This window comes from Parambassis ranga, chromosome 9 (genome assembly GCF_900634625.1).
Source record: "Parambassis ranga chromosome 9, fParRan2.1, whole genome shotgun sequence".
In the NCBI taxonomy this organism is placed as follows: Eukaryota; Metazoa; Chordata; class Actinopteri; family Ambassidae; genus Parambassis; species Parambassis ranga.
The window spans coordinates 14,387,312-14,411,771 of record NC_041030.1 but is presented as its reverse complement, the minus strand read 5'-3'; the positions used below and the strand labels follow the sequence as shown (position 1 = coordinate 14,411,771).

Here is a 24,460-nt window from a genome sequence, read left to right as displayed (position 1 = left end):
GATTCTGATTCTGAAACAGTTTAAACATTTACCTCATTGTGTTCTAATGATTTTTAAGATACTTATTCTTGGGAGGCCAAGCTGCAAAAAAATATTTTTTCAAATAATTTATTTTCATCTGATTTACCAAATGTAAAAAAAACTTCTCTGCCCTTTAAAATGGTTGTTGAAGCAGATACTTTGTCATATAACAATCATACTCCTGGGTGGCTGCACTGTCTCCCGTCTGATTTCTTTGTGAGTGAAGTAGTAGAACAGACTGCTGCACTGTCTCTCTTGGCTCAGCAGAGTGTGGAATACAATTTTCCAGATGAGGAAATAGGTGGAAAAAACACTTTTTTATACTCTTGTCAAATTTCACAGGTGGCTTTTACCTTCAGAAGCACACCTGTGGATACAACTGTCCTTTCTTTACATAACTTGTCTCCTGTTTAGCCCAGAAAAGAGGATGATTAAAGAAAACTCCCTTCAGTAATAGGATGTGTCGCTGTAAAGATAAAAGCAATCAGTTCTTCTTCTGTCAGTATTTCAAATTTAACTGACACCAGCATTAGTTTTAGTGTTTTATAATCACGATCATCTAAGTTAATTTTTACAAAGAAAAGCTCTGGCTCTCAGATGGCCAGACATCACAAGAACGTATTATTGGGCTAGAAGTAGTAGTGTTCTCTTAGTTCAGCTTGCATGACTTCATCCTATGTTTGACACTGAATGGACTAATAAGGAAAGCCGGCTCTCTCCTGGGGAGCTCACTTGATCCTGTGGAGGAGGTGGAAGATCAGAGGATGTTGGCAAAGCTATCCTCCCTGATGGAGAACACCTCTCACCCCATGCACAGGCTGAGCCATCCACGCTGTGTGAAGGGGCACTAACGCAGGTCCTTCCTCCCTGCTGCCGTCAGACTTCAATCAGGCCTGTTCACAGCAGACCACACACATATACGTACATACATACACAAATATAAATATACAGTTAACAACTATACTACTTCCTGTGCAATAACGTAGCTCTTTTTATACAGTACAATCACTTTTTCTGCTCTTATGTATATATTGTAAATTGTCACACTGCCTAGTCTGCACGGCTTGTTCTGACTATGTTGTGTTTGTTTCCAAATATAAATGCAATATTCATGCTCTCTTGCTCCTCACCAGGTCCTGGGGGACATCTCTGGCTACTTTGCTTCCTAGGGTAGACGCTCCCCTATGTCCAAAAACATTGTCTGACTGCGGTTTGTAGTTTGGCGTCCTAATGTTGTTAAAGGCTAAAGAAAACAACAAAGCCACAACTAAAAGCTGTAAAACCATAAAGATGCTGAGAGATGCTGAGAACAGCCCATTGAGCTAAGAGCTGTAGAATAAAGAGAGATCATATACACTACACACAAACTTTTTCCTTTGCAAATACAAAAGGACTAATTGGTGCTTCTTTTTCAGTGTTAAACTATTATATTGTTTTCATAGTTATGTGACATGTAGATTACATTTCTCCACAATACTGTTATCTATCTATGCAGGTACTTTCATGACAGTGAAAGGAGTGTCCTTTGTCTTTGAGGTGGAGGTGAACAGCTGAGTCTTGTCCTGAGGAGGTGGCTCTCCTGTGCTGAGCCATTCTTCTGTGGAGTGGTTGTTTAGTTTCTCCAATGTACAGATCAGAGCATTCCTCACTGCACTGGACTGCATATATCACATTGCTGTGTTTCTCCCTGGGAATCTTATCCTTCGGGTGAACCAGTCTCTGTCTCAGTGTTGTCATAGGTTTGAAATGGACCGGGATGTCATGGTTGTTGAAGATCCTGCGGAGTTTCTCCTCACCTCCTCAGGACAAGACTCAGCTGTTCACCTCCACCTCAAAGACAAAGGACACTCCTTTGAGGACAACAACGTTCACATTTTAGACAGGGAGGAAAGGTGGTATGAAAGAGGAGTCAAGGAAGCCATCTATGTTAAGCTGGAAAAACCTTCCCTTAACAGAGGTGGTGGCCTCAGACATCATCTTTCTACCACATACAATGCAGTGATTCCATCCATTCCCAGGAAGTTTGCACATACTCACAGCAAGAACAAAGGACTGTCAACCAGTCCACCTCCGGCAGTTTCATAGTCGTTAGCCAGTCGTTAGACACACCTGGCCCAGTCAGCCAGAACATCACAGGTAAGTATGGAAACATTTAGTGCTATTGTTTTTAAGTTTTTTAAGTTTTACCCAGACCCACCCACATAGGTCTGTAACCACATATAAACCATGTTTCCCCACCAAACAGTTAGAACTGATGAAGCTGCTTGGATGAGCAGCGAAACGTCTTCTAGAAAACTCTAAAACACAGTCTCTTTCAATTTAGTCGCTTTGTGGGTCTGTGTGTAGGTGACTAATAGCTACAGCACCTTTTCATAATTTGGTGATTCTAAGAATGTCTCCAAGAATGAGATTTTTAAGTGTGAAATCTGAATTCACTGAAAGTTTCCAGCCTCTACATCTTCTGTCCTATTCCCTTCACAAACTGTTCTTTTGGTAGAATCTTGGGTTACCATGGTGACACAATCACCCACATGTCTCGTCATGAAGAGCCTCTTATCCATGACAACACAGCTGTTTCCTCTATCCTTCACATTTGGTACGTTTGCTCATCACTTTGCATATTCTGCACAATACTCAAATCAAAGGCGCTTTAGAGCACAACAATCTTGCCTGTACGGGCAAAAGCCTTCAACAGTGCTGCCGTGACAAGTGGTTCTGTAGTCAGTAGTGTCAAGTAATTTTTCAGCAATACAACAACATGTTCACAGAGGAATCTGAAAGAAATGTTTTCAAAGGAACAAGGAGATATCTCATGATTCTGATTCTCTTTGGAGGATTAAATGAAACTGGAACTAATTTAGTACACAGTTTGTTTGTGGATGATGTATTAATGTAAAGTATTCTGTGAGGTTGTTGGAATTTGTTCAAAAACATCATTTAAGTATCTTATTCTGCGTCATCTTTACAAAGATGGGCATTTCCACTGCTTGAAAGGTCAGACGTTGCCAAGAATTAATCTCATATAAAACATGTGAGCACACAGCATGACGCAGGTTATGGATATATACAAACACCTACACAAGTAGATACTGCTTCTGACTACAGAGACAGGAAATTGCAGTTCCCACTCACTGTTTCTCCGCCTTAAAGTGAGCTATTGCTGCTCAGTGTGACAGAAACACAGCACAGGTTGAACTGCCAAGTTTTTACTACAAGATTTATACAACATTTGCAACCTCTTACATTGGCTGTCCACTGATAAACAGAGTAGTAGGAGGGATTAAACGTGCATTTATGTCTTTATCTATTTTAGATTAAACATGCATCTATACATATGTAGTTACATCCACCCACCTAGTGAAGGGTGTAGTCTGTTCTGCTGTGTTGTATAGAGCTCAGTATGGGGCATTGCTAATACTCGGACTCTTGGTTAATGCATGCTTTGAACTCACCAACCCCAGCATCACCTGAAGAGACATAACAGGCTGAAGAAGTTCGTGTACCAACTCATAATAGCTGCATTAAAGCAATGTCGATGGGAGCTTTAAGGGCTGATTTAATCAAAAATCTCTCAGTCACTCTGCACTCCGGGTCAGTGCACTTAACAGTGAGTGAAATGTCCTAAATTTCACAATTAGTGCGTGGCTGAGTCAGTTATTATAAATAATAATAAAACAGATATCCATTAGAAAGATCCACTGCTGACAGTTCATAAATAGCTTCTTGTATGTTTTCTCACTATTGTCCAGCTGTGCAAACCTTCACCTTCCAACTAAAGTACCACAAACAATTTTGCACAGATGTTCATGCTGTGTAAAAAGAGAACAGCATTAGGGCCCATTTGAGAAAATGATTTAGGTGTTTAGCAAGGGCTAGACAGACCGAAGAGCCAGTTAGAGTGAGGAGATATTGTCCTGCTGCTGAGAACACTCAATTAACTGACCAGTATAAAGCACGCTTGTAACCTAAGCACACTTAATGGCACGGTCATGCAGGACATGTACACTTTGGAACTTAGTATATTTACAAAGGCTGCATTTTTATTGTTTTTGTTGTTGTTGTTGTTTAACTAAGGTTTTGTATGAGCATTGCTGACATTTAGAAATGGTCTGTTAAAAGTACTTCTTATAGAATCCTATTCATGAAGAATTACTCTTCCACTGCAGCTCTTATAGTGGCCTCCATGTACAGCACTAACGCACCCTTAATATACCAGAAAGGGTACATTTAGATATAGTAAATTTATACAGAGTGTTCTTTTTTCAGGGCTTTGCTCAAAAACCATTTCACATTCTAGTTTATTTCAGGCACAAAAACGTGAGATGGAGGTATTTTTTTAATGGCTAAAATGTCAGCCTGGGCTTAAGGAGAGTGAAAAAAACAGCCAGTGTACTGTAATAAACAAATTCAAATCTTTTAGAGACCAACTCAAAATTATGCCTCAGAATAGAAGCCTAGAGGATTTAGAAGGGCAAAAAAATAACTTTTTGTTTTCAGTCACAGCATGAATGGACAGCACAACATATTTGGTAAAGGACTGCTGTATCCTCTGGCTGTCCTGAAACACAAATGATGGTGTGTTTTTTATTTTCATTATATTAGCAAAGGAAGCATGTGCATGACACGACTAAAACTGACTCTATGTGCTAGTGTATGTGTTTCAAGTTTGGCTGTTTAATGATTTAAAGTCACAAAAAATAATTATTCTTTTTAGGGATGATGACAAATTTTCATCAAAGCATTCATCAACATTGTAAACATCAACTATTTTCACAGGAAATTGTTACTGATTTGTTTTATAAACAATTTACTTGAAACTGTAACCACTGTATGCCAAAGTGGACTATAAATACACAAATTTGCAATCAGATTTCATGGAAAAAGCAATACACTTGATAGAGAGTAGTATCAGCTTGTTTGTATTTACTGATGAATAATCTAAACTTAAAAATGGCAAAGACCTTGAGAAAGGTTTGTTGACACTGTTGGAGTTACTCTGCAGCTGCTGACTGTTTGGTGATGCTGCATGTGGGGATAAATACTCTACAGCTTTGAGTGCAAAACACTCTAAGCTGTGTGCCATTAACCATCAGTTGGAGCTATACATGATTCACCCAACGATATCAATGCAACAGGCAGTCGGTGTTCACACAATGTTTGTTGAGGCCAATAGTGTCAAGAGCACCAAGGAAATGGGATGTGTTGCAGCTGAGTCATAAAGAATCCACAGCTGTCACACAGTGCCACCTGGTGGTGTGTTTACCTTAGAAGCTGATAAATGTAAAGTACACAATGAACTATTTCACATTTTTATTAGATGTTGTGTAGCCTCTCTTTAAAGTTGCTTTGGTGCTTTTATTTGTTTGTTTCTTACATCGACATGAGTGTTTATATTTAGTAAGACGCTGCTACATCAAAGAAATCATCCAACAAACAACCAATATAACAATCTGCTGAATAAACGGAGCAGTCTCAGCTTGTGCTCCTGCAGATGTTTGGCATGCCAGCTTCATCTCTGCAACACAATACATCATATAATCCATGTGGTCACATCATAAATGGTATTTCTTTATGTTGATTGTCAGTTAATTTGTTTTAAACGATGGCAAATTGTCCCTTTAAACGCTTTGTGGGGGTAGTTTTACCTTAAATCATCAAGCCTTATTCGAGCAATCGTAATTCATGGGTGTTTCCAGTAATGGACTTCATAATTATGTGATTGTCTCCTTTAATGTGCAGAGATGCAGGTTAAATAACACATTATTCATTGTGACAGCAGCATCAGGAAACACAAAATGTTTTCAAGACTTACAGGTCACTCAGTGTGATGTCCTCTGATGATTTCCCACATGTTATCATGATCAGTAAATATGCAGATGATGTGTTCATTTGGCCTGAAATATAATTGATAATTATGAGGGGGTTGTTAGTATTACATTGAATTGTTCGTGGGACTATTAGCTGAGTGGGCAGATGCTGGACAATTGTAAAAACCAGTGTAGGAGTGTGCCAGTGTTAATCAGCAGCATCCGCTTTACACTGCAACAATGGATTGTGACCCCTGGTCACCCGCCTCTCCATAACCTACGTCAGAGGATAACTTATTGACCTGGCAATTTCTCTCATTAGGTAAAGGCCCACGTCTTCCTAACAGCTTCATTCTGTAATTGTACACTACAAATGGGCTTTTAAACTTTTATTTTAATCTTCAATTAGCCTCTGAGAAAATAGTGGATAAAGGCAGATAGTACCCACAATTATTAACAGGGTCACCTGTGCAAAAGGAAATTGACAGTAAAGGGTTTTGCTTCTACCTGTAAGAACAACCACCAGCAGCAAAACTTCTGTTCAGGTAGCCATTAAACTTAGATAACAAGTCTATACTGTAGCTGGTCCCTGTCCCTGATATGGCTCAGAGAGTTAACAGATGTGGCTTGTAGAGAGAAGTGTGTCTGAACTGTCTGAAAACAGTGACTCATGTGTTTGCAGAGTCCTCCAAAAGAAGCCCACTCTGCCTCCTACGCTCTACGAGGGATTCTGTTTTTCAAACATAAAGGTATTTACTTCCAGCGACAAGTTTATGCAAAATCCCAATGACGGAATCTATATGTAAACAATAGCTTGTGACTCAATGCTATAGTTTAACTGACAGCCATAACCACCTGTAACCTATGAGTCAGAATGTATAATTATATGTTCTGTCACTTCTACAAAAAGGATTAATATCTGCTCATTAAACAGTACAGCCTGAATGTATATGCTAATGCATGTATTTGCATAGTTGTGTCTGGATGTTAAATTATAGATTATATAGATTATAGTTGTCAGTGTGAAACTGAGGGTTTAAGCCAACCGAAACAAAAGAAACACCATTACTCTTCACCCAATGTGTCATCCAGTTCAACACAGGCAGCTGAGCACAGTCAAGTAGTCAGGCGCTTTTCTACCTCTAATGTCAATATTACATTGTGTTGTCCCATAGATGACACACCATTTCACTGTGTTCTCACATGGCAGACTGGCTGACAGAACATTTAGCTAGTTTTTTTTTTCTAAGACAAACTACATAGTTTTAAAAACAAATGCAATCTGTTGACATGGCAAAAACACACTTTCTGTTTCGCTGCAGGAAGCACACCCACCTTCTTTCCTGGATCTAGACCAGCTGGGAAGGAGTTTATCGCTGTGTCCCTGTGTATAAACATCTGCAAATTATCTCACTTTACAGAAAATCCAAATTCAACAACCGGAACCTAATATACTTACACATTTACACATATTTATTTCTTTTCTTTTCTTTTCTTTTCTTTTCTTTTCTTTTCTTTTCTTTTCTTTTCTTTTCTTTTCTTTTCTTTTCTTTTCTTTTCTTCATGCATGCCTCCCCTAGCCCCTGTATATGTGCTGGAATGGGTTAAGTGTTTGGATGTTTGTATTCTGCATCCTGATACGTGAGTTTACATGAAAAGTTTCATAGTCATCTAAAAAAATGGAGTAGAGTAGGAAAGGATGTATCTCAGTGTGAGTAGATGATGCTGTACTTCTGCCCCCTGCTGGCATGTATACCTAAAACAATGAACCCAAAATAGGGTTGAAACTGTCCTAGTATTCAGTCAAAGTCATCATTTGCCATGTTTTGTTAAAACTGTTGAATAAATAGCCAGGGATGAAGATAATTTAGGTTTACATGCAGGGATTGGCAGCAACCAGTGGAATATATCTATGTATATCTCTGATGACTCCTCTCTGACCTCTGTAAAAACCCAAAATTTAAATAAATAAATAAATAAAGTGACACTTCTGTTATGATGTTTACACCAGTCAGTTCAAATCAGTGTCTATGAGTATTTATATAATATTGCTCCCACAGCAGTTTAGAAATGTTTAGGGCTTTAGGCCATGAGTGTCCTTTGGTAATATATTTAAATTTCTGAGCAGATTTGAGAGTCAACTGAGTAATAGCTGAGCAGTTATTTATTTAAATTACTTATTGCGTATGCAAACCGTGTGTGGAAAATATGATACCTGTAAAAAAAATCTCCATTTGAAGGCATTGTGTTCACAGCAAATGTCCACAGTTAAAGGTGTTTTCACGAAGATAACTGAGCTCATACTGAGCTTTATGTGCGATATATACAGTAATATTGACTACAGGAAATCAGCTGGGTGGCTGCAGGACAGTGGAGGAATGTTCTAGCAAACTGTCCGACTGTTAGTAAGTAAAGGGGTCAGCGGCATTATACTGCGGTTTTTTGACGTGTGGCTGTAGTCAATTTGGTGTATATTTTATTTTTCTATAACGTAGATATACCGTGATTACCGTTACTCTGATCAGTGGTTGGTTTGAACGGCGTCACGACTAGGACGGTCACCTGGATCTCTGATTGGCTCAGAGCGCTGATCCGGGTACTGCGCTAGAACGAGCCCATTAGCTAAAGGTACCAATATGGCGGAGGTAAGAGGGAAAACAGGGGGGAAGCAATCGATCTTAAATCGATATTTTTAAAATATATTTGTTGTATTTTTCGTTTTTATGTTATCGATTGGAGAAACAGTGATTTTTGCCTCCTGTACAGCGTGTTTTGTGTGATAATTATCATTTCTGTTTCTCTAAAATATGCTTGAATGTCTGGACTGATCCTTCACTACGAGGCCTCTGCGCCTTCGCTCTCAGCTGCTTTGGTGTAGCCGCGATGTAAATTGATACGTAAATTTAACGTTAGCATACTGGTTTAAAGGAAATAACAGGTTATATCGCGTTAATGGTGAATGGAAATGGGTTTTTCTTTTTGTGTTACATTAGCGGCACATATATTTAAAAGATAACACGGCTGAGTCGATTGCAGTGCCTCCGAAACGAAATTAGTGTTTACATTTTTCGATGCATAGCGTTAACATTCGGCTTTGGTGTTAGCCTGCTAGCTAACTGTTACAGAAGCCGACACCACATAAATCATATTGCCCTCCTCAATATATGTCGCCAGTTTTAATACGATAGTCTCTGAAACCTTTGCAATTCCTCAAATTTGCTCATATTTGCTCACAGTGGGTGTACAGCACAGCCTGCGTTGTGTTAGCCATCTATGCCAGGTAACATTAGCGGCAAATGCAGCTCTTTCGCTCAACTATTGCCGGTGGTCGTATTATTTCACAGTAATGACATTTTCTGTCTCAGATTTTCTGTTATTGTTGAACTTGGTTTGTCCAGGTAACAGCTGAAGACGTGTTTTAACGATTTCTTTAATGTATCTTCTGGTTTTGTTATTTTTCAGGCTTCCCTAGGGAGTTCAAGTCCAGGTAATGTATTTACAGTTTTGTGCATGAATTTACTTTATATGTACATTTTTTTTATTTAGACTGAAATTTTAAGTGTAATTGCCAAAATGCTTTGCTAACTATTAGTTAATATTATCAGGTAAACACATTTTTATGTGTGGCACAGAGATATTGATGATTCTTTATTTTCTTTTTCATTCAGTTGGCTCTTTATCATCAGAGGATCATGACTTTGACCCAACAGCAGAAATGTTAGTTCATGAGTATGATGATGAGCGGACTCTGGAGGAGGAAGAGTCTCTGGAAGGTGGAACAAATTTCAGCTCTGAAATTGCAGATCTAGAAAAGGTGAAGTCACACATGTGCAAAATGCACTGCCTTTGCAGAATTGTGTTGTGCAGGTTTTTTTTTTTTGGTTATCACCAGTTTTCTATCTAATTCTCATTCTCATCATTCTTTAAACTTACCCTTACTGTGATTGGGCTTTTGTTTTTACTCAGAAGTCACTGCTAGGACTTCTGAGAAGCCTTAATAATGTGAATCAGCTATTAAGTCGAATGTTTTTAGATCTAAATGTCTTTATAACACAGAAATGGTGAAAATGTTTGTCATATATTATAACAGTTTGCTTTTTTCTCAGGAGGGGAACATGCCTTTGGAAGAGCTGTTGGCCATCTATCGCTATGAGGCCTCAGCAGGCTCCAGTATAGATAGTTCCTCTGGAGATCTTACTGATGAGCTGCCTGACATGACTTTGGATAAGGTAAGTGTAAAAACAAAAATGTAGATGTAAGCGTTTTATTGTCGACATGTAAAACATACTTAAATTGATTACCTTTGATCTACCTCAGATTACAATGTGTATTTTTTTTCCTCCTAGGAGGAAATAGCTAAAGACCTACTGTCTGGGGACTATGAGGAGGAGACCCAGTCTTCAGCTGATGATCTGACCCCTTCGGTTACCTCCCATGAGGCCACTGATTTCTTTCCAAGAACACTACGATGTAAGTGACAAGAGAAACTCTTGACATGACTGATGTAATTGTAATTTGTTTAATTTAATAATTTATGGTTAATTATTTACAAATTACACTAAGGGGTTAAAACCTAATCAGAGGTATATGTGTTATTGGGGTTTGTGGTATTTTTTTGTTGCTGTTTTTTGATTTCAGTGGACCTCAGTTTGTTTAAGGTGTATTTGTCTTTGTATTTTTGTATTATTTATTTATTTATTCATTTTCAGCTAACGCTATCTCTGATGGTGATAAAGAGTCAGAGTGTGATGAAGATGGTCCAAGCCCAGAGGATTCCAGAAAAGTAAATAATATATTTATATAATATATCTAGAGTTCACAAAATGTTGTATACTTAATTATAGCTACATTGCTGTTGGATTTAAACATTTCATGTGTTTCTGTGTGTTTTTTAAATGTAATAGGAAATAATGGTGGGGACACAATACCAGGCAGATGTTCCTTCTTGCCTCTGTCACTATAAGGATGGAGAGAAAGGTGTGGCTTATTAATTACTCTGTAATAGCAGCTGGTGTTGCTATGCATGTAATAAGAGAAGTGAAGAAAATGTACTCAACATGACTAATCTTGCTGTCCTGTGTTGTATAGTGTATGAAGATGAAGACGAGTTATTATGGAGTCCAGGTATATTGTCAGAAAACAAAGTTAGGAGTTTCCTTTCTGATGTATTGTCTCGGACAACGGATGAAAAAGCAGGATGTGACAAACCAGGCTTGCATGTTCGAGACAATGAGCAGGTTAGTCAAGTCTTCATTTTTGTATCTCTTTTATGTTGTAATACAGCATTGAAATGTCATAACTTTACATATAGCTATGCTGTTTCATTTATCACAACCTAGAGCAACCAGTCTTTCAAGTGTATTTTTTAATTTTGTAGTTTATTGTTTCTAAGGTTGATCTAATGCATTTTAAACCAATGCTATAGTCCTGATTATACCATTTGTTTAATTTAGGCATTGCATGAGCTTGTCAAATGCAACTACAACACCCGTGAAGCGCTAGAGAGATACTGCAACCATGTAAAGTCCTCAAAAGGTAAGCTGTGTGTATGTATGTATGTATGTATATATATATATATATATGTTATAAAATAGCAGTTCTTTGTAATAAATAAATGCCAACAAGTCAGTCTACAGATACACATGAGGATGAATTTGATCATTTTCATTATGGTTTAGAGTTGTTGTTTATTGCTTGTGGTGCTATAATTATATTTACACTTGAAATATGTGCAGGTATTGTCATGGGCTTAACACCTTTGTCTTTATTTCAGATAAGTCACCTCCATGGTCTGAAGAGGAATGTAAAAACTTTGAACATGCTTTACAGATGTACGACAAGAATTTTCACCTCATACAGAAACACAAAGTGAGTCTTTCTTCAGGATTTTCTACACAACACAGTGGTAGCAATGACATTGAAAAGTTTCTCATCTTTTCTATTTTTTTGCCTCTCCTAGGTCACAACACGAACAGTAGCAGAATGTGTGGCGTTTTATTACATGTGGAAAAAGTCAGAACGCTTTGACATCTTTGTGCAGCAGAATCGCTTTGGAAAGAAAAAGTACAGCAGCTATCCTGGTGTAACGTAAGTGGCCAATGACAGTATATCAGTTTGTATTGTTTCGTGAACTTGCTCATATTCTCTTTAAGAAAAAACAAAAATAACCCACTGAATTGATTCTTTGTATCCAGCGACCTGATGGACAGGCTGGTGGATGAAGCAGAGGGACTTGCAGTAGACAGTTCCTCCTCTGTATGTTCGGGAGCAGGTGGAGGAGGAAGACTCGAGACCACCACGGAACAGCAACTCAGCCTGCTCAACTCCATCACTGCCAGCGACCTCACAGGTTAGTTCTGTAGCATTAAAAAAGATGTAATTACACAATAACATCATGGACAACTATTTATCTTATTTAATAACGTCATGGCATTTTCGTTTCCCCTAGTGTTCCTTGACTCCTCTTTTACTGCTTCCAGTAATTCAGTACAAACTGTTCTATCTTCTTGCAGCTTTGAGCAACACTGTAGCCACAGTATGCAGTCCTGCAGAGGTTAGTTGCCTTGACTCCTACAGCTTTCCTCCACTGGAAAGTCTTCATCGTGGATCCTTGAACCATGATGAATCCCTTGGGTTCCCTTCTAATGGCGCAGACCCTGACTGCCTCAACATGCTTGATGCTGGCTTCTACCACTCAGACCTAGGTCAGATAGGAGGAGTGTGCGTCAACAAAGACTGCGAGCGGCCCTCCAAGAGACTCAAGATGGCGTTGCCAGACTCCTTTATCAATGACGTGTCTGTAGGTAACCTTGGAGTGGACTTTGAAGCACGACGAACAACGACGCATCACCACCGAATCACCGGTGCTAAAATGGCCGTATCTGTCACAGACTTTGGGAGCTTGGCTGGCAGTGGTGAGCCCAATGGTTTCTTGGGAGCACATGCACGGCACCACACACAGCACACTGCAGCACTTCAGTCAGATTGATCTTCCTTGTCTTCTTTCCCCTTTTAAAAATCCCTTTTTTTCCTGCTTGTACATAAGACTGACCTCACTGGAAAATCCAATTTGTTTAAATTCTATTATATATATATATATATATATCTATATATATGTATATGACTATACTTTTTGTTTTCATTTTTTGTGTAATATGACATCAGTGATGTCTATCATATAGAACTAAATCTTGATTTCTGTCAAGAGATTATATAGCCATTTATTTTATTTTTTTGCGGTTTGAGATGTGTAACGTCCATGTACGGTGGGGCCCAGAGGCTGCAGTAGGAGAGTTGTGTATCTTCCTCCCTCATGCCTACACACAACATCTTCAGAGCTACCTTTTGTTATCCTGCCATTCTTTTCAGCTGCCAAAACTAGCTTAGTTTTCTGCCTCTAGTGTTAGCAGTTTAGTTGCCCGTCTGTGTTGGTTGAAGTGGTACTTTTTTCTTAAAATAGTGTTTGGTTTACAGGTACTTTTCAGTAATCAGATTGGTGCAGATGGTTTTATTTGTTCCCAAATACACCTGGGTTGTACGAAGAGCAACACTACATGGAGATGGGTCTGGAAGTGTTGTGGCTTTAGCTGCTAAAGCCTTCTGATTTGGTTTCTTACCTTTTCTCCTGTGGAAGTTTGACTGCTGCTGTTTACTTTGTTCAAAGTGGCCAAACTAAAGGATGTGAATGTCTGCAAGAGTAATTCAATATCCTATGTAGTCAAACCCAATTTCCAAGCCTTGATTCACATTTTTTTTCTATACTAGGTGGTGCACAGAATATTGTGAAGTCACCTTGTTTTACTGTTGAATATCTTTTATTTTTGAAATCCTGGTTGGTTTCTAAGAGAATATCAGCAAAGCATGACAGCAATATTGCAATGCAAAGAGTAGGTTGGGTTAATAGCCATTTAAACAGAGTAAAATATGTATTTATTGCATATATATATTCTGAGATTTCATTTAACCCTTTTAATTCTAGCTTCCACTCATGCTACTTACGCAAGTTTAGCTGTATATGTCCTAGTTATAGTAGAAATGTTTCTTAAATCAAGTAGCACCATTTTTAGTCAACTATCAAGCAAGGTAAACCTTCTAGCAGTATTATGTCTTTGTTTAAAACCTCTCTGATTTTTCTGCCTTTTAAAATCTGGTCAACAATTTCTTGGAGTTTGGTAGCAGAAATGGAGCCGTTTTGCCTGACTGAAGTCCATCATTGTTAATTGTAAACTGTTTAGCAGGTCAGCGTCGGTTAATTGGATGCAGTAGTAGTGTTTACTTAATTTATCTATGCATTGTGCTATGAATATTTAGTTTGTTTCAGGGGTACATCATGTTTGTCATGTCCTTTAGCTCTAGTATTTCACCATTATGTGTGTACATACCCCTTTTTTGCCTATCTAACCATCATTAAGTTTAGTCAAGTTCCTAGTCCCAGCATCAGAGAGGATATTCACATCTGCTTTTCATGTAAATAATTAGCAAATAGCCTTTAAAAAGTCTATTAACTGACCTCTTACACTTGTGAATCTGTGTTGATACAAAGGTTTTAATTTGATTCCTTGTCAAGAAAGGCAATAATTTGTAGATATGTACAGATATTTTGGGTTTTGCGTTTTACCGATTGACTTGGTGTTTTAATTAGTTTTTCTCTTTGGAAAGTCATGATAACCCAGACACCAGGACACAGCTGAAACCACGCATGCCAGCTGTGCCTGTATCTCAAGTGTACCACTGAAAACGGCTTTACCTGAAGACGTATTGATATTATTCAATGTTGCAATTTTGCATTTGAAACTTGCAGCCATGTGTAAAAGACACTCATCTTTCTTTCCTTGAAAAAACTTTTTACATGTCGTCGTCTATATTTGTCTTGATGGTAAAGGGATGGCTGCTGCTCTAAGTATGTGGAGAGCTAGTTTCTCTTTGAATGCAATGTGCATAATGCAGTAGGTCCTCCAAGCTCTTCTAGCTTTAGCAGTGCAGTGATATTTATTTCACCTGTGGTTTGTACAAAGACTCAGAAAAACTGTCAGAATGTAAAGGCCATTAAGTAGTAGAAGTAGGTTTTTCACCACCCTGTGAACTCTCGAAAAATGTGATATTTTATTGATATCTCTGGTATGAGACTTGTGTGTGCAAGCAAGCACTAAACAAATTTATTTTATATTTTGTATTGTGTTTTGAAGTTTAAAAGGAAAAAAAAATATAGCAGTTGTGGTTTTGAAAAAGAAAATTCAAGTCCTTTGAGTAAAGCAACACCACCTTTGTGAATAAAAAACCTACAAAACTTAAAAATGTATATCCAGAAATATAGACAATCAAAAACTTCACTATGAGAAATGTTCAAGAAGCTATCTTTATTGTTTATAAGAATTGTACATAAACATTGAGTTGTTTTTTTCTTTTGTTAAACATTATTTTGTATTTTCTGTTGTACTTTAATACCTTGTGTACAGATCCAGAAATAAAGCTCTGGAAAAGGTTCAGAGATAATTGCCTGTTTCATGATTAAATGAAAAATGTACCTTTTAAAAAATACTTGTACAAATAGCATTTACACAGTTTTACTAAGCATATCCACTGATACATTAGACCAGCTTTAATTTAGAAAAACACAAGGTTAAGTTAGCTTGATGCTCGGTCTTGCACACATGTACTAAGATAATTGTCACCGTGTTTAAGTGTGTCTTAACTTCCTGTACATGTGCAAGAAATGTTGATTGAACTTGCGAACGACAATGAGTGTCCTCATGTGCAAGGCTGCTTACAAACACATGCACAAAGGTGACTCAATGCTGCTCAGCATGTGCGCACAAAGATGACTCGATCAGACTCATGTCTCTGCTAACATGTACGCACACTGATGTCTGAACACTGCTTGCACACGCACAAGGACGTCTCAATTTCATATGCAATCAATAAGCTGTCTGGAGCTTGTTTGCACAAAAAGACGACTTGATAAAAGCTTGGACCTTTAGCTGACTGACATATATGGGGTTCAATGGGGTCATCATCAAACCAAAAGATTTTAAGAAGTATGTCTTTCATTAGTGAGTGCCAGGAGTAAGCACTTGTGTGGTTGTTGGTTACCTTGCTCTCCTGAGAGGAATAGGTAGAGTCAGAAAATCCTCGGCCAGAGTCACTTCCACCCCACTGTCCTGAAGAACTTCCTCAGCCTGTCTCTTCAGCTCTAAAACACTGTCTTCATCTCCATCCTTCTGGAGGGAGTCTGGTTTGTACCGCTGACTGAAGTGGTACAACACCAGCCTCTGAGCACAGCAAGCTTGAGCCACCAGCGCTGCCATCTCAGGTGTGCTGTGTCCGTGGTCCACTGCTTTCTCTCTGTGCTCATTCCCCAGGGTGGCCTCATGAACCAGAACATCTGCTCCATGGCACAACTTCAGTGGTCCTTCTCCAAGCACGGAGCTGCAGTCCCCTAAAATGCAGACCTTCCTTCCTGGAATAGTTTCTTCCAGTACCTCACTTGGAAGAACCACGCGTCCGTTTTCAAGAGTTACAGACTCTCCAGCTTTGAGCCGCCCATACAGAGGCCCTGGTTTCAGGCCTAAAAACAAAATAAGGAAAATGTGAAGGGTCTGTGCCACAAAATTGGTAACAAATTTAAAAAAAATACAAAGCCTAATAATTGTTTCCATTTTTTTTCATTTCTGTTTAAGCAGAAACAACTGAGGTTTCGAATTGGCGGAAGAAATGTATCCAAGTAAATGTGAATAACTTTACACAGGTGTGTATTTCTAATATCTCTGTAAAGTTCTTCATATTTTTATAAATATAATTTACTATAATGTAAAGAAAGTAAAAAATAATAAAAATTACTAAAGTACATAAAAGGACAGGAAGTACTTTTTACCTAGTTCTTTCAGTAGGCCAGTTTTTAATCTTCCAGGTCGATCGTGCTCCTGGATGCAAAAGCCAAAGGAGGGAATACGGTGAAACAACCTGAAGGCTTTCACCACAAACTTCTTGTCTTCAAAGAGGTGGTAACAGTCAGTGGAGACATCCAGGTGGATTGTCCTGCCTGGCTGCTCCTGTGGATGGAGAGGGCCATGCTCTGCCGTCATCTAATACCACAGAGGGGAAAAAAAGTACACTGAAACCAAAAATGAAATGTTACTAATGCCCACAAGTAATGGAAGGCTGGATCATGTACATCAATCTAATTGCACTGCAGTGTTCAGCAATAGGGTAACTAACAGCAGGTAACCAGTGAGACATTCAAAATCAGAAGCCTACCTCCAGGCTCAGCTGTCCTTCTTCTGGACTCTGGTCAGACATGGGTTCCAGCTCATGCACTACACCACATACATACAATATATAAATAAGAACTGCACAAACAAATAGCAGGTTTGCAAGCTGTCCCTACACAAGTGGGTGTCAGAATGTGCAAAACATAACAAGGCTGAGCATGTTGGACCTGCCTGCATAGGGGAAGAGGAGCTGTGATCCTGTGAGGCCAAGTGTCACCCTGAGAAAGTGCCGGAGGCCCCGAGGCCCATAGATGTCCACACAGTTGAGGTCTTGCTGGGGGTCGCAGTTGGTGTTAAGACTCACTGTGCAAAGGAGACCAGGCAAACCAAACAAGTGATCACCATGCAAATGGGAGATGAACACTTTGGTGATGCGACCTACACAGAAAAAACATCACATAATTATTCAAAACTTGCACACTTGGTTAGGTCTGAAAAACCATAGTGCAAACAACTGCATTTCTCTATTTACAAATTAAATTAATTTGTTTTGTGAGTGATAATATGCAAAAATAAAAGCCCTAATTCTTTTAAAAGTAAAGTTTACTAAAAGCATGAACATTTGTTGTATTGACCAGAATTGTGGTAGGTTTTCGAGTACTTTTAAGAAGTTGGTTAAGTGTCCTCCTTCCCCTGAATCATTGTCAAGATAGAGGCTGGCAGCCACTCACCCGCTCTGAGCTGGCTCTTCATCACTTGGGTCTGAGTTCCCTCTCCGCAGTCAAACAGCCAGCACTCCCCTTCAGTCCGCAGCACCAGAGCCGAGGCACCGCGGTGAGGAGACGGGTAGGCAGAGCCTGTCCCGAGGAAAGTCACATCCATGGTCATCCTGGCCAAGTTACATCGGTCCACACAGCACAAAGCATGGTACGCTTCCCCATAAACACCGTCACGCGTTGATGACGTAATGAAAGCGACGGTAAAGCGTTCAGGTTTATTGACGTAAGAATGTACGGTAGGCTATAAATTCTTAGTTTATTTATTATTTAGGTGTATAAAAATATTTGACCTATTTATCTTTATCAACATGTATTTATTAGTTTGGTTGCCCAGCATTACGTTTATTTTACATGTAGGTTTTATTCATTTTTACATTTATGTATACATTTATTTATTTATTTCCACATTTCTTCATTTATTTATTTCGGTATGTCTGCTGTCGCTACATGCTAATTTGGTCATTTGCCAATGCTGACCTCAGTCTGAAGCATTACTTGGTTAATTTTAAGTCCATCTCACTTTTTTGCAGCAACTTATGCCGACAATGCGCCAATTTCACCTCAGCCCGCATACAGCATCAACACTTTATAAGGTGCACTGGCCCTTTAATGGCATTTCTATTAATACAATTAAATATTAGGGTTATTAAACTACAGCATGTATTTAAAATCGAGACCAACCACAATACATTTACTCCCCTTTATTATTAACCACACGGGCAACTGGTATCGTTAACAGCCTCTTTTGCTACAAAATATAAACATTTTATTAGACATTATTAGACATTATTTTTGGCATGGAGGCATGCAAGCCTCAGCATATCACCGTGTCATTATGTTCAATGGGACAGGGAGCGCTTTTTTGGCGAAAGTGCGTAACAAGTGACCCGGAAGTAGTTTTGTTGCTAATGCTAATGTTTTTAGCATTTGTACACGTTATGAAGTTACACTTTCAGTTTTAGGTATCGCCAGCAAATATGCGAAACGCGAACGTGTGAACGGCAAAAACAATTCAACCACATAACGACGTTAAAATTATTTTAGTACTTTGATGATTTTAGCCGTACATTGATTGTTTGGAAAGAAACTGTATCTATTACAGCATGGAGAGGAGGAGCTAGCTAACATGAGGTTAACTCGCTGTAACCATCCTAACATTGCTCATTACCAACGTTGATAAATGTAACAGTCCCTCTTAATTTACCGCAACTTATCATTCCTTTCAGGATGTCCACACTGCATCGTGTTTTGTTTAGTTGCGCTTCAAACATAAAACGGCATCACGCCGGTTTAATTCAGGTGAGGAGGTTTGCGTACACCCACAGGAAGACACCTGATACGTTCCTGCGCGGAAGAAACGCAACCACACCACAGAGAACTGTCCTGGACGTTATGGCTAATGACAAGAGACACTGTGTAAGGTGTTTGTCAAGTTCAGCTGACGATGCTAAACTCCGAGTGAAGAGAGTTTCTATCGAGGGCAACATTGGTAAGATGTTTGTCGCAATGAGACGAAGTCGCCGGTGTTGAGCTGTGAGTGCCGGAAATGATTTGTTGTGTTATATGACCTCAAACAACAGCTGTTGGAAAGTCGACTTTTGCCAGACTCCTGCAGTCAGCTTGTCCAGACTGGGAAGTGATGACAGAACCTGTCAGCAGGTGGCAGAACATTGAGAGTGAGACCTCAAAGGTGCGCATGTTCACTCTTTCAGAAATCAAACTTAATGGCAGACAGACTGATGCCTCCTCCATGTCCCTGCTTTTGTCTTTGACAGGACACAGAGGGACAGGCTCAGACTACAGTCAGTAACTTGCTGCAGATGATGTATCAGGACCCTCAGCGATGGTCATACACCTTCCAGACATATTCCTGTATGAGCCGCCTGAGGACACAGCTGCAGCCTCCTCCAGCCCGCTTGCTCGGCTCAAAGGGAACACCTGTCCAGGTGTACGAGCGCTCTGTGTACAGCGACAGGTGAGTGAGGCAACACAGGACAGGATAGTCCCCACACTCCATGACTCTTCACCCTATTAATAATTATAATTTGAATAAAACAGATAGAATCTAAAATAATACTAATCTGTTCTGTCAGATACATATTTGCTCTCAACATGTTTGAGCTGGGCTGTATAAACCCTACGGAGTGGGCAGTCTACCAGGACTGGCACTCCCTCCTGGTGGAGGAGTTTGGACAACAAGTGGAGCTGGAAGGCATCATTTACCTCAGAGCTACACCAGAGGTACGAACATAAACTCTTTCATCTTCTGAATTCTACACAATGCAGCTGCTCACAAACACTTTCTGTGCATCTTTGAAGAAGTGTATGGAGCGTCTGGTGTGCCGAGGAAGGCCAGAGGAGGAGGGTGTAACACTGGACTATCTAAATAAGCTGCATGTTCAACATGAGAAGTGGCTGGTAGAGAAAAGCACTGAGTGAGTCACGTGCCTGTTGTTTTTTACAGTTTTTGTGTTTTTTATATTTACACATATATTGTTTTATCATTGGTACATATTTAAAGTGATCAAGCAAGAATCTGATGTGGAAGGATGAAGTGAAAATAATAATTAAAGGGAATCAGGATGCTTCTTTGACAGTCACCATTTTAGAAACCTCTCCTTTCAGTTGTTTACTGCTTGGTTGTGAACAGGTGACTGCCTGGCCAGCTGTGTGTTCTAAAAGAATAATGTAATAAATTATATTTTGTCTTTTCAGAGTCCATTTTGAGAAGTTGAAGCTGGTACGTGTCTTACAACTGGATGCTAGTGTGGAGTTTAAGAGTGACCCAGAGGTGCAGGAGCAATTCATCACAAAGGTATCTTTTTCTCACTTTTCTGAACATGCTGATGTTAAACTGGTATTGCACTCATTTGCTGCACTTTCACTGAATAGCTGCTATGCCAAAGTTGACCACAAGAGGGCCCCGTTTTGTTCTTTTTAGCTCCACCTCCTCATCATCCTACCTCTCCTGACTGAATGCAGCATAACTTTGTATTCTGATCTGACGCTTGGCGTGTTTCATGTTTACATTTCCGTACACAGGTGAAGAACTTCTTTGAGGCTTTATGAGCAGATGGTCATCAGCCACCATAAGCAGCGGGAAACGGAAGAAACCAGCCAGACCTCATTGAGCCAAGCAACAGTAATAATAATACATTACACTACAAGAACCTCAGAGAGTGAAGGAAACTCTCCACACACTTGTCTATCTGTGAATGTGTTACTTCTGATCATTCTACTGTTACATGTGTTGCATGTTAGTTTTGAAAAAAAAAAACATTTAACTTTTTTTCCTGTTAAAATATTCAGAACTATTTATCACCTTAATAGTAATACACTTAACTGACTACTTATCAGATCAGTCAAATGGTTTTATGGCTTCAGATTGAGTACTGTTTACTTGGAATCATAAAGTTTTGGGTCTGAGTAGTGTTTTATATTGCTGATTGTCAAAGAACAAAATAAGATGAATAAACATGTTTTTTGTTCCTGTTCATTTATTATAAAATACTTTTTTTCTTAAGTCATTAGTTACAACCTCCCACAGTAGCATGAAGATGCTAATGACTGTACACATGCTTCTATAGACTGAAAAGCATTAGTTTCAGAATAATTCTAAAAGGGTCAGGTATCTTGACAGGACAATGACCTTGGCTAAATGTTTTCTTTACTGTGGCCCCTCGCTGATGTGCTCTGGTGATCAGAGGGGCTGTTCAGATGCCTGGAGTGGTCAGGGGTCATCAAAGGGCAGCTGTCCACTATAAAAAGGCCTGTCTGGAGCTCTGTCTGCTCACAGCATCATTTCAGCCTGAGACCAGCTGGAGGAAGGAAGGCCACAGATCTTTGCTTCCTTCTTGCTCTTGTTAGTACAAAGTCTAAAATGGGCATGTTGATGGTTCTCTGCATGCTTGTTCTCTGTTCTGTTGGAGCTGTGTTCTCCGCTCAGGGACACAGATTTCATGCAGGACTGGAGCGCAGCTTAGCATTCAGAAATCTGTCAATGAATCATCGCAGCAGATATCCTCTGTACATGATGCAGCTGTACCGCTCCTTCAAGGCCGCTGATTACACCTCGTCAGTAGCTGTCAACACCATAACTACCCAAGGCGACAGCTTGTCAGCGCGTAGCTCCGACTCTGTCCTGAGTCTAATGGCCAAAGGTGAGTAAGCTGTATTATTTGAATTGCTTATGTGCAGTTACTGGACACACATATACCTTGTATGTACCAGTTTCTGCTCATTGTAGTCTTTGGTTAATGCTTCCTCTGTGTTATCAGCCCCCCCTTTCTTTACAGCCCAGCAAGTGTCAAAGTGTTTATTCAACTTTAAAGGCTTGCCCTGTTTTATGTGTGGGGAGGTGTGTATTAGCCCTCAGACGTCCTCGTGCAGGGGGGTCCAATACACATCCTTTCCTGTTCACCCTCTCACTCCACTATTTGGGCATTTGTCCAGTGATCAGGTTTTCCTAGATCCGTCCAGCCTGGTGTCTGGGTCTGACCTCTCATTGCTTCATGTTTCAGGTTGCCATCAAGTGGGTGAAAGATGGACAGTCACATTTGATATGTCGTCCATCTCTACCAGCGAGCTTGTGCAGCTGGCAGAGCTTCAGATTAGAATACCAGCCTTCTCTTCCTCCAAACGTGCCACAGTGGATTTGTATCACTCCGGACAGCAGAACTGTGACCTGGACAGCACATCATGCCAGGAGGAGCGCCTTTTCTTGGGGAGCTTCGACACATCACACAGCAACAGCAACTCCTCTTGGAAGGTGTTTAATGTGACTGCTCTTTTAAAATACTGGCTGTATCAGGGAGGTGAAATGCTGAGCCAGGAGGCCTCAGGAGAGCCAGAGGTGGACCCTGGAAGTGGTGCTGGAGATGAAGGCACGTCAGTCTTCAAGAAACTGGGACTGAGGCAAAGAAAAATACATCACCCAACAAGGAACCGTGTCATGATGGTCATTTTCTCCAAACACAACCTGCCACAGGAAGGCCACGCAGCATACAGTCTCATTCACACTGTGGAGAACTCCAAGTATGTGAGCCTGAGTCGAGCCAGCAGCGACACTCAAAACCGACGCCACAAAAGAAACCGAGTGGAGCGGATCCGAGTGGTAAATGGATCTTTACCTACTGTGGCCCCAGAAGCAGAGCGAGTCCAGAGGCCACTGTGTCGTAAGGTGGACATGTGGGTGGACTTTGACCATATCGGCTGGGACGAGTGGATTGTGCATCCAAAGCGCTACAATGCCTATCGCTGTGAGGGAGAGTGCCCTACACCACTGGATGAGACTTTCCAACCTACCAACCACGCTTACATGCAGGTAAGATGACAGCTGGATTTACACTCTCCTGTCATCACTTGTCATCACCAATGTGTTGTGACAGATCAGCTCATCTGACGCTTTCATATCATTTTCAGAGTCTCCTGCGACATCACCATCCAGATAGGGTGTCCTGCCCATCCTGCGTGCCAACGCGCCTCAGCCCTCTCTCCATGCTGTACTATGAGAATGACGACTTGGCTCTGCGGCATCACGAGGACATGATTGTTGAAGAGTGTGGATGCCATTGAACCATCACTGATTTGACTGCAGTCACCAAGCATAAAGTTGAACCTCACTGTTTTGTCTTATTATTATTATTAAAATATCAAAGTAGTCATGGCCTTTTCTAATAAGTTCATGAGAGGACATATATTTCATCCATACTGGGTGAAACAGACATATTTTCTATCTTAAGCCAGTGTTATGTGTTTTATCTATTTATACATTTTCATGTATATTTTGTATATAAAATATGAAAAATATATTAAATGTTTTATTTTGATCAAAGTGCAGTGTTTTTTTTTTTTACCAGTCTTAAAAAATGTTTACATACTGCAATTATTAAAGAACCATAAATAAAGTGAAATATTAATAAAATGCATTTATTTTGTAACACATTTTAAACTTTATAATACCTATACATTTAATATATACACTGCACAAATAAGTCTATTTTTTGTCAGCTTTTATTTTCTACTTGTTCTCATTAAATTCTCATCACTACAATGACAGCCTGCCTTTAATGTGTTTAGGTTAACAGATCTGTTTGGGTAAACACACACTCCCCAGTCCACTCGTAGATACTCATCTTAATCCTGCTTGTATATTCTGGTTTCCAGCTAACATTTTAGTATATTTGCCTTTCTCACCTTACCAATCCACATCTTGGGTCTTTTAGAATACACACATCATCATCATCATCATCATCATCATCATCAGGGGTCATTAGTGCTCTCTCTGCCCAGGCTACTTTTGTGGATTGTGCTCAACAGGCAGAACAACAAAACCTTTAGAGAACAATGGATAAATGGGGGAGAGAAAAAAGCAGTAGTACTTGTTTATCTTGGGGAGAGGGGGTGCTGGAGTGTCAGGAAGCTGAGGTGATAGGTCCTAAACAAACAGAGCTATGGGAGGGAATGGGCAGCCTCAGAAGGGCGAAGCTACTGTAGAGGAAAGACAGGCTGGACTGGAACTGATCAGCTGAAACTATTCAATCCACACTTTACGCCCAGACAAGACCAGACAAAGTTCTCCAGTAACTTTCATTTTCATGCCCTGTAACACTACAGAATGACTCGAACTGGGATCATTCATCATATC

General features: G+C 39.8%; 4 protein-coding genes across 5 annotated transcripts; 3 read left to right on the top strand and 1 right to left on the bottom strand.

Moving 5' to 3' along the window:
• Positions 1–8,450: 8,450 nt before the first annotated feature.
• On the top strand, positions 8,451–15,315 carry mier3b (mesoderm induction early response 1, family member 3 b). The gene is made up of 13 exons (XM_028413744.1): positions 8,451–8,473; positions 9,291–9,315; positions 9,497–9,642; positions 9,935–10,057; positions 10,175–10,298; positions 10,538–10,611; positions 10,733–10,805; positions 10,917–11,065; positions 11,282–11,363; positions 11,602–11,696; positions 11,788–11,915; positions 12,023–12,177; positions 12,341–15,315. Exons 1-13 carry the CDS (start codon positions 8,465–8,467, stop codon positions 12,814–12,816), a joined length of 1,659 nt encoding a protein of 552 aa, XP_028269545.1. The 5' UTR covers positions 8,451–8,464; the 3' UTR covers positions 12,817–15,315.
• elac1 (elaC ribonuclease Z 1) lies at positions 12,051–18,074 on the bottom strand. 2 transcript variants are annotated; one of them, XM_028413748.1, is made up of 6 exons: positions 17,767–18,074; positions 17,267–17,398; positions 17,082–17,140; positions 16,699–16,909; positions 15,918–16,392; positions 12,051–12,184 (listed from the first exon to the last, which is right to left on the bottom strand). In XM_028413748.1, exons 1-6 carry the CDS (start codon positions 17,921–17,923, stop codon positions 12,172–12,174), a joined length of 1,047 nt encoding a protein of 348 aa, XP_028269549.1. In that variant the 5' UTR covers positions 17,924–18,074; the 3' UTR covers positions 12,051–12,171. The 2 variants fall into 2 exon arrangements, with proteins under 2 accessions (XP_028269549.1, XP_028269548.1); XM_028413747.1 differs by having other exon boundaries at positions 17,267–17,473; positions 17,767–18,063.
• A 653-nt stretch (positions 18,075–18,727) lies between these two features.
• On the top strand, positions 18,728–21,155 carry LOC114441020 (deoxycytidine kinase-like). Its single transcript, XM_028413749.1, has 8 exons — positions 18,728–18,945; positions 19,041–19,303; positions 19,395–19,504; positions 19,590–19,789; positions 19,908–20,055; positions 20,134–20,249; positions 20,530–20,629; positions 20,857–21,155. The coding sequence occupies exons 1-8, from the start codon at positions 18,941–18,943 to the stop codon at positions 20,881–20,883; spliced, it is 969 nt and encodes a 322-aa protein (XP_028269550.1). The 5' UTR covers positions 18,728–18,940; the 3' UTR covers positions 20,884–21,155.
• A 545-nt stretch (positions 21,156–21,700) lies between these two features.
• Positions 21,701–23,388, top strand: spaw (southpaw). The gene is made up of 3 exons (XM_028413746.1): positions 21,701–21,974; positions 22,335–23,137; positions 23,236–23,388. Exons 1-3 carry the CDS (start codon positions 21,701–21,703, stop codon positions 23,386–23,388), a joined length of 1,230 nt encoding a protein of 409 aa, XP_028269547.1.
• Positions 23,389–24,460: the final 1,072 nt, after the last annotated feature.